The sequence below is a fragment of the Raphanus sativus genome, chromosome 6 (genome assembly GCF_000801105.2).
Source record: "Raphanus sativus cultivar WK10039 chromosome 6, ASM80110v3, whole genome shotgun sequence".
Taxonomy (NCBI): domain Eukaryota; kingdom Viridiplantae; phylum Streptophyta; class Magnoliopsida; order Brassicales; family Brassicaceae; genus Raphanus; species Raphanus sativus.
Window position 1 is genome coordinate 3,981,628 of NC_079516.1, and position 12,107 is coordinate 3,993,734.

General features: G+C 34.1%; 3 protein-coding genes across 3 annotated transcripts; all 3 read left to right on the forward strand.

Annotated features, from left to right (window-relative positions):
• Positions 1–5,603: 5,603 nt before the first annotated feature.
• LOC108813705 (meiotic recombination protein SPO11-1) lies at positions 5,604–8,539 on the forward strand. The gene is made up of 16 exons (XM_018586337.2): positions 5,604–5,695; positions 5,799–5,898; positions 5,974–6,047; positions 6,128–6,229; positions 6,334–6,407; positions 6,482–6,498; positions 6,577–6,646; positions 6,716–6,752; positions 6,974–7,021; positions 7,113–7,171; positions 7,281–7,312; positions 7,406–7,511; positions 7,643–7,763; positions 7,836–7,899; positions 7,980–8,094; positions 8,402–8,539. The coding sequence occupies exons 1-16, from the start codon at positions 5,641–5,643 to the stop codon at positions 8,426–8,428; spliced, it is 1,101 nt and encodes a 366-aa protein (XP_018441839.2). The 5' UTR covers positions 5,604–5,640; the 3' UTR covers positions 8,429–8,539.
• On the forward strand, positions 8,512–9,830 carry LOC108813704 (pentatricopeptide repeat-containing protein At3g13160, mitochondrial). The gene has a single exon (XM_018586336.2). It carries the CDS (start codon positions 8,512–8,514, stop codon positions 9,685–9,687), a length of 1,176 nt encoding a protein of 391 aa, XP_018441838.1. The 3' UTR covers positions 9,688–9,830.
• A 280-nt stretch (positions 9,831–10,110) lies between these two features.
• LOC130496756 (pentatricopeptide repeat-containing protein At3g13150-like) lies at positions 10,111–11,699 on the forward strand. Its single transcript, XM_056989174.1, has one exon. It carries the CDS (start codon positions 10,172–10,174, stop codon positions 11,483–11,485), a length of 1,314 nt encoding a protein of 437 aa, XP_056845154.1. The 5' UTR covers positions 10,111–10,171; the 3' UTR covers positions 11,486–11,699.
• The last annotated feature ends 408 nt before the right edge of the window (positions 11,700–12,107 follow it).

The window sequence follows — 12,107 nt, forward strand, 5'->3', positions numbered from 1 at the left end:
TTTTTAGGTTTTCAAATTAGTAGAAATACATATATATCTTATATTACTTGTAAAGTTTCTTCAGAGCATTCACATTTTATGGAAATATATTAATAATCTTGTGGTGAAGAGATTTTAAGAAATCATTCATTGAAAAGTTATATTGTCTTTTGACTTATGAAATTATATTTTTATTTCTAAGTCGAATTTAATAATTTGCCGTAAGAAATTAATTTTAATTATTTATATAAGTGTTATATATATGCAGATTTATTATGGTGAATCAAGTAACTAACTTTCCTTTACTATTTGATATTTATTCAAATGATTTTAAATATGGTAAATTAAGATTATTTGTGATAAAACTATTTTGTATTTTTTTTGACATCGATAAACTATTTGTATAAAGTTTAATTGTTTCTTAAGTCTTTTACTTAAAGACATAACAAATTTTCCACAAAATATTGGTAACCATACGGATTCTTACCCAATTAATATTTTTATTTTATTAGTAGATTAAGTAATTAAGTTAATATCAAATATATTGTATAATGAATGTGCATATTAAATGGTAGAGCTATGAATAAGTCCAAAATTTAAGTGATAACTTTTATGGTAGATAAAATAGAACTCTTTTTTAAATTAACCACAAAATAAAAAACGAATTTTAATTTTTTGATTAGATAAATTATTAAAATTAATATTAATAATAATTATCAATATATATATATTAAAATAAAATGAACTTATATTAATCATATTATTTTAATTAAAATATATATAATTTGTTGTTTCAATCTGACAATAATATATTGATCCAACTATTACTTTTTGTAAGTAATTTTTTTTTATTGTTTATGTTTAAATAGTATAGATAAGCAAAATATATGTAATGGAAAATATAAATAATGGAAAAAATGGAAAATATGAGCAAATATGAGCAAAATATAAGTAAAAATAAATGTACAAAAAGTGATAACAAAAGTATAAGATTTCAAAATCAAAAATATTTTTTGAAAAGAGCTTTGACTTCCCTTTGAATTCTTGACGTTTGTTTCACTTTGTCTCGAAAGAAAATGAATCAGGTATAGAGTAACTTATGTTAATAATTTATAATTATCATTGATTGACTTACGTACATCATGTTGTTTTGTTTTGTGTAGATCATCTCCTGCGTTGAAAATGCCTGTACGATGTATCAACCACCAAGGAATCTCACCAAGAGTCTTGAGAAGATGTCCGAGTATTTATGTGAAAACACTTCGCACTCGGTTTATGCAAAAGCCATTATTACTGGATTTTCCAGTCGGTTGGGAGGAATGTAATGGATGAAACGACCCGTAAGTTTAATTGTCAATTTGTTGTAACTTTGTATTATAGAAACTAGGTGTGTTGCCCGCAGTGGTCATTCAGTTTAGTTTGCTTTTATTATGAATTCAATAGAAGAAAAATTTCAATATTATCAAATATATAACTGTCGATTAATATTGAATTTGTGTGAAATGGATGGCGAGAGTTTTGAGATTAAAGTGGAGCGTTAAAAAAGTGATTACAGTTATACAATTATCTTTATATTTATATATAGGTCATAGTTAATTGGACACAACATACAATCAATAGAATATGATTCATATTTAATAGAATACTAGAATAGTATCCGCGTTGAAACGCGGATTGTTTTTTTTTAAATAAAAATATGTATTATAATTTATACAGTAGATTAGTTAATTATTTTAAATTTAATTATTTCTGAAAGTGGAGGTTGTATTACCAATTTAGCATACAACATGGAAAATATTCTGAGAAATTCATTCTCATCAAAGTAAATCATTTTTTCTTTTTAGGTTTTCAAATTAGTAGAAATACATATATATCTTATATTACTTGTAAAGTTTCTTCAGAGCATTCACATTTTATGGAAATATATTAATAATCTTGTGGTGAAGAGATTTTAAGAAATCATCATTGAAAAGTTATATTGTCTTTTGACTTATGAAATTATATTTTTATTTCTAAGTCGAATTTAATAATTTGCCGTAAGAAATTAATCTAATTATTTATATAAGTGTTATATATGCAGATTTATTATGGTGAATCAAGTAACTAACTTTCCTTTACTATTTGATATTTATTCAAATGATTTTAAATATGGTAAATTAAGATTATTTGTGATAAACTATTTGTATTTTTTTGACATCGATAAACTATTTGTATAAAGTTTAATTGTTTCTTAAGTCTTTTACTTAAAGACATAACAAATTTTCCACAAAATATGGTAACCATACGGATTCTTACCCAATTAATATTTTATTTTATTAGTAGATTAAGTAATTAAGTTAATATCAAATATATTGTATAATGAATGTGCATATTAAATGGTAGAGCTATGAATAAGTCCAAATTTAAGTGATAACTTTTATGGTAGATAAAAATAGAACTCTATTTTAAATTAACCACAAAATAAAAAACGAATTTTAATTTTTTGATTAGATAAATTATTAAAATTAATATTAATAATATTATCAATATATATATTATATATATATTATTAAATAAAATGAACTTATATTAATCATATTATTTTAATTAAAATATATATAATTTTTGTTTCAATCTAACAACAAATATATTGATCCAACTATTACTTTTTGTAAGTAATTTTTTTTTATTGTTTATGTTTAAATAGTATAGATAAGCAAAATATATGTAATGGAAAATATAAATATGGAAAAATGGAAAATATGAGCAAAATATGAGCAAAATATAAGTAAAAATAAATGTACAAAAAGTGATAACAAAAGTATAAGATTTCAAAATCAAAAATATTTTTTGAAAAGAGCTTTGACTTCCCTTTGAATTCTTGACGTTTGTTTCACTTTGTCTCGAAAGAAAATGAATCAGGTATAGAGTAACTTATGTTAATAATTTATAATTATCATTGATTGACTTACGTACATCATGTTGTTTTGTTTTGTGTAGATCATCTCCTGCGTTGAAAACGCCTGTACGATGTGTCAACCACCAAGGAATCTCACCAAGAGTCTTGAGAAGATGTCCGAGTATTTATGTGAAAACACTTCGCACTCGGTTTATGCAAAAGCCATTATTACTGGATTTTCCAGTCGGTTGGGAGGAATGTAATGGATGAAACGACCCGTAAGTTTAATTGTCAAATTGTTGTAACTTTGTATTATAGAAACTAGGTGTGTTGCCCGCAGTGGTCATTCAGTTTAGTTTACTAGGTGTGGTTGCCCGCAGTGGTCATTCAGTTTAGTTTGCTTTTATTATGAATTCAATAGAAGAAAATTTTCAATATTATCAAATATATAACTGTCGATTAATATTGAATTTGTATGAAATGGATGGCGAGAGTTTTGAGATTAAAGTGGAGCGTTTAAAAAAAGTGATTACAGTTATACAATTATCTTTATATTTATATATAGGTCATAGTTAATTGGACACAACATACAATCAATAGAATATGATTCATATTTAATAGAATACTAGAATAGTATCCGCGTTGAAACGCGGATTGTTTTTTTTTTTTATAATAAAAATATGTATATAATTTATACAGTAGATTAGTTAATTATTTAAAATTAATTATTTCTGAAAGTGGAGGTTGTATTACCATTTAGCATACAACATGGAAAATATTCTGAGAAATTCATTCTCATCAAAATAAATCATTTTTTCTTTTTAGGTTTTCAAATTAGTAGAAATACATATATATCTTATATTACTTGTAAAGTTTCTTCAGAGCATTCACATTTTTATGGAAATATATTAATAATCTTGTGGTGAAGAGATTTTAAGAAATCATCATTGAAAAAGTTATATTGTCTTTTGACTTATGAAATTATATTTTTATTTCTAAGTCGAATTTAATAATTTGCCGTAAGAAATTAATCTAATTATTTATATAAGTGTTATATATGCAGATTTATTATGGTGAATCAAGTAACTAACTTTCCTTTACTATTTGATTTTATTCAAATGATTTTAAATGGTGGTAAATTAAGATTATTTGTGATAAACTATTTGTATTTTTTTGACATCGATAAACTATTTGTATAAAGTTTAATTGTTTCTTAAGTTTTTTACTTAAAGACATAACAAATTTTCCACAAAATATGGTAACTATACGGATTCTTACCCAATTAATATTTTATTTTATTAGTAGATTAAGTAATTAAGTTAATATCAAATATATTGTATAATGAATGTGCATATTAAATGGTAGAGCTATGAATAAGTCCAAAATTTAAGTGATAACTTTTATGGTAGATAAAAATAGAACTCTATTTTAAGTGTATACACCGAACAAGTGATAGGAGGGTCCTTCTTTATCTATAACCAGGTGCACCATGGATCCCTAATGAAAATCCATGGCAAATCCAAAGACAACGATATGGGGTGGCACGTGAGGAAATACGGAGGGGTGTATGGTTTTGATTTCTACGATAGTATATTTGGTTCAACACTATTTTGGTGCAACATATGGCAAGGTCCTCATCTAGAGCATTTCCAGGTGATAGTCGCGTTCGAAAGTAGGCAGTATCATGACTTAAACGTTTGGATAAGATGGTCTGTGAGGGGAGATGGCATTTACCAATCTATCAATGGTGCAACTCCTTGGAAATTGAAGTATACTTGGGATAACAAACTTTTAAAAATAGAGGGCTCATGATCTCTTATTATGTTCATATAATATACTTTAAAATTCAAGTATGTATAATTGGGATGAAAAACTTTGCAACATTGGAATTTGCTGTTATTGGTAGCTTATGATTCGTATTAATATGCAAACATTCATGTCCTATTTGAGTGGATTCCTAATATAATATTATTTTTAAAAAATCATATTCTTTTTTTTTTATATATTTTTTCTAAATATTCTATATATTTGATGGTATATAATATACATACATAATATTTTAATGTAATTTACATGTATACAATACATGTCCGTATATATATTGAATTGCGATAAAAATCATATTCTTGGAAGGATTGATTCACGTTTCCATTTTAATGTCAGAAAGTTAAACTTTAATCTATTTTAATCGATTTTTCATCTGTTTTTTGTTTGTTATTGTTTTCGGTTAATTATATTCGTGGGACCTAGTTTTTTTGCTTTCAACATATTGAATGTCATGTCATTTTTTTTTCCGACACCCTTGTTATAGAGATTAAACAGTTGAATAAGATATTCATCAGTCCATTGCACATAGCACATAGTCTAGACTCTAAGGTGATCTATGAGAGCGACGAAAAGATTAAAAATTGTATAGCATAAATTCATGCTTTTCTTTGTGGGTACTTTCCTCGCGTGCCCGAGCAAATAACTGATGAATAAATCTCGACCACTGAATCTAAATCATCCATATCTATCTAATTAACCCAAATGCATCAAACGGTCAGCAAATGATGACGTCAGTGCGGCCAAAAAACGTTACGTAGTTCGCACACGCGTTTTATAAACGACATGTCGGTTAGTATTGGGCGGAGTTTTTCAATTCGAGCGTAGTAACAAACCGTCACGCATGTTTTAGTTTTAAGCTTAGAACGGCAATCAGTTCGCACCCTTCCCTTTCTCGTCTTTAAAAAAATCCTCCTTGCATTCTCGATTCTAGAAAAAGAAACACGAAGGAGATAAAGATGGAGGGAAAATTTCAAATTTCAGATACAACCAATTTGCTTCGAAAGATCAAAGGTACAAACCCTAATTTTCCGAATCGTACGATTAAATCCTCATCTAGGTCGAATGATTTCGTTGCTCAATCACACACTATGTATGATTTCGAGTTTCGAACCAGATTTTACCCGATCGATCGTTGAAGATCTAGCCGAGGGAAAATCTCCAGAAATCTCCATCAATCGATTCAGAAACTATTGCAATGATCCAGAAGCGGATTGGTTCGTCTCTCTCTCGATTTTCAATTGTTACGTGCTGAACTCTGATACCTCACATTCGCTTTTTGCTGTCTACAGTTTTTGCAGCTCTGATGAACCGAAAGGTAGGGAGATTCTCACTCTTAGGAAGACATCTCAAACGTATAGAATCGGTTAGTTAAACTCAGATCTTTCTCGGGAGTAACTAGTATCTCAATTCCTTGTGATGTTTTTGTTTTTTTTTAACCTTCAGATATGTTGCTAAGAGTACTGTTGATAGTTCAACAACTTCTTCAAGAAAATAGACATGGATCCAAAAGGGATATCTACTACATGCATCCATCAGCATTCAAAGGTAAAATTTGGAAGGGCATAACTGCCCCCTCTCTAATTATTAATTAATGTCTCTGAATATATGATTCTGCATCACTATTGTTGTGTTCTTGTTCTGCTACACAGCACAATCAGTTGTAGACCGCGCAATTGCTGATATATGCATCCTTTTTAAGTGCAGTCGGTACAACTTGAATGTGGTTAGTAACTTGAAATAGCTTTCACCTTCAATTTGAGTATCAGTATGTGATTCATTTTGATTTTTTTTTTGCAGGTGTCTGTTGGAAATGGGTGGGTAGTTTTGACAGCGATTTACAGTGATTTTATCATGAGGCGTGTTCTTGTTTTAAGATCCACCTTGTGTTGTAGGTTGGTGATGGGCTGGTTAAAGTTTAGAGAGGCTGGAAGGAAGTTTGATTGTTTAAGCAGCCTGAATACTGTAAGATTGAAACATTTAGATTATGTTGGCATCAGGAAGTATAACTCTGCAAATGATTTAATTTGACAGGCATTTCCCGTTCCTGTTCTCGTAGAGGAAGTCGAAGGTATCATATATATTTTTTCTTCATCTGTTCTAATGCCTGCTGATGTGGTCTTTAGAAGTTCTGAGGTCTTTGGTCAAAGTCGCATACATAGCAGCATTTTTATAATTAATACACAATAATTTTGAGCTAGGCTTTATACTCTCTAGAGAATCCGTGTCTTAATATAAGCGGACAGTACTGTGATCAGGACTGGTAATTGGATGTCATTTTCCTGCTTGCAGATGTTGTTAGTTTAGCAGATTACATACTGGTGGTGGAAAAAGAAACAGGTAAACCGTCTATATCTATGTAGTAACCTGAAGATACTTTTCTTTCTTCATGACTTACCAACTGATCAGTCACTTGGTCAATGGTTTATAGTATTCCAGCGTTTAGCAAATGACATGTTTTGCAAGACGAACCGCTGCATCGTTGTCACAGTAAGTACTGCACAATTTATTCATCCTTACTGCTTTCAGTTTTGCCTAGTTTTCCTTTCCGTTTCTCCCGGTTTTTATTTCACATGAAAGGTATGATTGTTTTTGGCAGGGAAGAGGCTATCCTGATGTCTCTACAAGAAGGTACATAACTTAAATTCCAGGTGCTTGGAATACTATCGTATAATCAGACATTCTCCTCTATTGACGAATGTATCAACGAATGATTCTCACCAGGTTCTTGCGACTCTTGATGGAGAAGTTGCAAATACCTGTGCATTGTCTAGTCGACTGTGATCCATACGGCTTTGAGATCCTAGCCACATACCGTTTTGGCTCGATGGTTAGATTCAGTTATAGAATAGAGATCATATAATTCGAAATATTTCACCGCCTGTGTTGCGTGTGTTGTTGTTGAATGGTTTTGACTCATTTCACACTGATTATTGTTTTGCCTTTTTGTCTTTCTGTAAGCAAATGGCATATGATATAGAATCATTACGAGCACCAGAAATGAAGTGGTTGGGAGCTTTTCCTTCAGACTCTGAGATATACGGTGTTCCCCAACAGTGTCTCTTGCCATTGACAGAAGAAGGTAAGATCGTTGAACATTTTGTATCCGTCCCTTATTCACAGCTTTTCTGAGACTTGCAATTATCACTCACAGATAAGAAAAGAACTGAGGCAATGTTGCTCAGATGCTACCTGAAGCGTGAAATGCCACAATGGAGGTATCATCAAACTACCATGTGTTTTTTGGATTCTCATATCATCCAAAAGCACAAAACTAATATGACTTGGTCTTTTAAAGGTTGGAACTTGAAACGATGCTGAAAAGAGGAGTGAAGTTTGAGATCGAAGCACTCTCAGTTCACTCACTGTCTTTCTTGTCAGAGGTTTACATCCCTTCTAAGATTCGCAGTGAGGTAAGTGTCCATTGAAAAAAAAAGTTTTCATTGAGCTACGAGTCTCCAACTCAGGTTTGCTCACACCAAGTGAAATTAATCAACCACTTTTTTTAATTGCTAAAAAATACAAATTATTTTTTGTCAGCTAAAAAAATATTGAATAATTTTTTTTCAATAAAAAATTGATAAAAATACAAATTACTTTTTTTAATTGATAAAAAATACATATAATTATAATTCTTAATTTTGAATAATACAAAGACCAAAGTAATAAATGTGTTGTATATTACAAAACTACGACTTACGGTTCATTTTCTTTCTAAAGTCGCTTCCAGTCACAAACCTAATTTGAAGCAAGCCGTTCCCTGAAACCCTTAAAACCTTTGGACATTTCGACCTAACAAAGACAAAACCTTTTCACACACCAAACAAACGATGTCGTCTCTCTCTCGCCTTCTCCTCCGTGGCACCAACAGCTTCAGCGCCCCCACGAACGGCCGCTTTTTCTCCGCCGCTGCAGCCGCGACCTCGCAGCGAACACCGTCCCTCATCACCCTCGTGAACGACGAACAAGACCCAAAGTACATCACGGAGAAGTTCAAAAAGGCTTCCGAAACGGAGTGGTTCCGGAAGAACATTGCCGTCTACGAGAGAACCGTCCGCCGCCTCGCCGCCGCCAAGAAGTTCGAGTGGATCGAGGAGATCCTGGAGGAGCAGAACAAGTACCATAACATGTCAAAGGAAGGGTTCGTGGCGAGGATCATCAACCTCTACGGACGAGCCGGTATGTTCGAGAATGCACAGAAGGTGTTCGACGGAATGCCTGAGAGAAACTGCAAGAGATCAGTGTTGTCTTTCAACGCCTTGCTGAATGCGTGTGTGAACTCCAAGAAGTTCGATTTGGTTGAAGGTATCTTCCAGGAGTTGCCAGGTAAACTCTCGATCCAGCCAGATATTGCATCTTACAATACTCTGATCAAGGGGTTGTGCGGAAAGGGTTCCTTGTCGGAAGCTATTGCGTTGGTTGATGAGATTGAGAGCAAGGGTCTGAAACCTGATCATTTCACGTACAACTTGCTTTTACATGAGACGTATACAAAAGGGCACTTTGAGCAGGGAGAAGAGATATGGGGTAGAATGGTGGAGAAGAACGTTGCGAGAGACATACGTAGTTACAATGCTCGGTTGTTAGGATTAGCCTTGGAGATGAAATCAGAGGAGATGGTTAGTCTCTTTGACGAGCTCAAGGGTAATGGGATAAAACCTGATGTATTCACGTTCACTGCGATGGTTAGAGGATGTGCCGGTGCAGGAAAAGTGGATGAAGCCAAAACGTGGTACAAGGAGTTGGAGAAGAACGGTTTTCGCCCAATGAAATTGATCTTTTCCTCGTTGCTCCCTGCGATGTGCAAGGCTGGCGATTTGGAGTCGGCTTTTGAGCTCTGCAAGGAGATATTCACTAAGCGTCTACTTGTCGATGGGGCCATCATGCAGGACGTAGTTGATGAGTTGGTGAAAGGATCAAAGAAAGAAGAAGCGGAGGAGATTGTTGAACTCGCTAAGAAGAACGATTATTTACAGTTCAAGCTACGTCTCTCTTCCGAAGAGTAGTTCATTAGCAAAACTCTCTAGTCTATGTTTCCTCTTTTAAGTGTCTTTGTTGTTGCACAATATGAGACCAGTGTTCGAATAACTAAACTACTTTGTGTTTGTGTGCCTTCTTTGAATTGTTGAGATTCAAGACTTTTTCCATCTTTTTTTGTTTTTTGTGTTGATGCCACAAAAACGCTATGCAATTAATGATTTCACTAATAAAATGGCATGCAGTCGAGGATTTTACACGTCAGTAAGTAAACGAAAAGGGCCAGCTTTCTTTCCTCTTTTAGTTAACGGCATGCAGTAGTTGGAAGAGTGCACAATTAAAACCGCATTTAACCGATGATTTTACACGAAAACGCTGCGTAGTCTCTCGATAGATAGAGCCCTTTGCATAGTAGAACGGCACGCTGTTCTATTTTGTCTAGACCTAGCCTCACTCGTCTCTGTCCAAAAACCCAAAACCCTCACACTCACATTTCCACCTGCACGAAGAGCAATGAGCAAAGTGGGCTCCTCGCTGTACACTCGCCTCCATGGAATCTTCAAAGAATCTCCCATCTCCACCGTCAAGACCACCGCAAAACCCAAAACCCAATCCAAATCCAAAAAGTTCGTTACCAAATCGAAGAAACCCACAGCTTCTTCCTCCGTCGCCGGAGGAGACGTGGTGAACTCCTCGAACTCCGACGCCAAGGCAACGAAAGATTCGAAATTGACGAAGAAAGTAGAGAAATTCAAGAGATCCTGCGAGTCGGCGACCTTCCGCCAAGTCCACGGCCTCTACAGCGCCTTCATCCGCCGTCTCAGGGACGCGAACAAGTTCTCGATCATCGACGACGTCCTCCAGCACCAGAATAAGTACGACGACATAAAGTCCGAAGATTTCGTCATCCGCATCATGCTCCTCTACGGATACTCTGGAATGGCCGATCACGCCCACAAGCTGTTCGATGAAATGCCTCAGCTAAACTGCGAGAGGACCAACAAGTCCTTCAACGCGCTTTTATCCGCTTATGTTAACTCCAGGAAGGTCGATGAGGCCATGAAGGTGTTCAAGGAGTTGCCGGAGAAGCTGGGGATCACTCCCGATCTCGTCACTTACAACACCATGATCAAGGCGGTTTGTCGTAAAGGCTCCATGGAGGATATACTGTCGATCTTGGAGGAGGTTGAGAGGAACGGGCTTGAGCCTGATATGATCACTTTCAATACGTTGTTGGAGGAGTTTTACAGGAGGGATTTGTTTGCTGAAGGAGATAGGATTTGGGATCTGATGAAGTCCAAGAGTCTTGTTCCCAACGTTAGGAGTTATAACTCGAGAGTGAGAGGTTTGACTCGGAACAAGAGGTTTGCGGATGCGGTTGAGCTCACTGGTGTTATGAGAGCCGAAGGGGTCTCTCCTGATGTGCACACGTACAATGCTTTCATCACGGGTTACCGCGGGGATAACAACCTCGAGGAGGCTTTGAAATGGTACGATGAGATGAAGGAGGCAGGTTTGACTCCTGATACTGTGACTTACTGTTTGTTGATCCCTCTCGTCTGTAAGAAAGGGGATCTTGAGAGAGCGGTTGAGATGTCGGAAGAAGCTATCGGACACAAGGTTCTGTCTCGCCCCAACATGTATAAACCAGTGATCGATGGTTTGGTGGGTGAAGGCAAGACTGATAAAGCGATGCAGTTGGTGAAGGATGGTAAGTTACAGAGTTACTTTCGCTACCTACCGGGCGTGTCCGCTGGTAAGAAAGATACCGCTACCGTTCCTGTCTCTTCAAGTCCGGTCGAAGCTACTAGCGTGGGGGACGAGTAAGAATGCTTGATGGCAAATGTCCTAACGAAATGCGTTATAATGGTGGTTTCCTGTCTTGTTATCACTCGTTTAGATTTGTTAACCAGTTGACTCCACTTGCAAGGAAACAAGGTTATATTGGTCTCTCTTGTGATCTTTTTTCAATTTATAATTTTGGAATTTTGCATTTTCTTTATAATTTCTTCATTTTAAGGAATAAAGTTTTGAACTTTCATATTATCAAAAATGAATATGCATATACGTAATAAATCTAAATTTCGACCAGAAAAAAAAAAGAAAAAAGAAAAAAGAAAAAGCAGTTTAAATGAGAGAACAACTAAAGCTGGATATATATACAACGAAGCTAGTGTCATTTCGTCTTTTCCACGATTATATTAAGATGTTTAGCATGATAACTCCCTAGCAATAAAATTTCGAACATGAAATGTGTTTTAATCGTGTCCATAAACTAAAAAAAATTAGCAGGATGGAGTTGTTTTCGGAATTATAATACTTCTGATCAAAATTTGATTTAACAAAATGTTGTATTGGAAAAAAACCGAAGCAGTTGTGAGAGACATAGCCAAAATTTTAATTTAAATATTTTAGTATTGGATTGGCCTTTGGTTACCTTTGATTGATC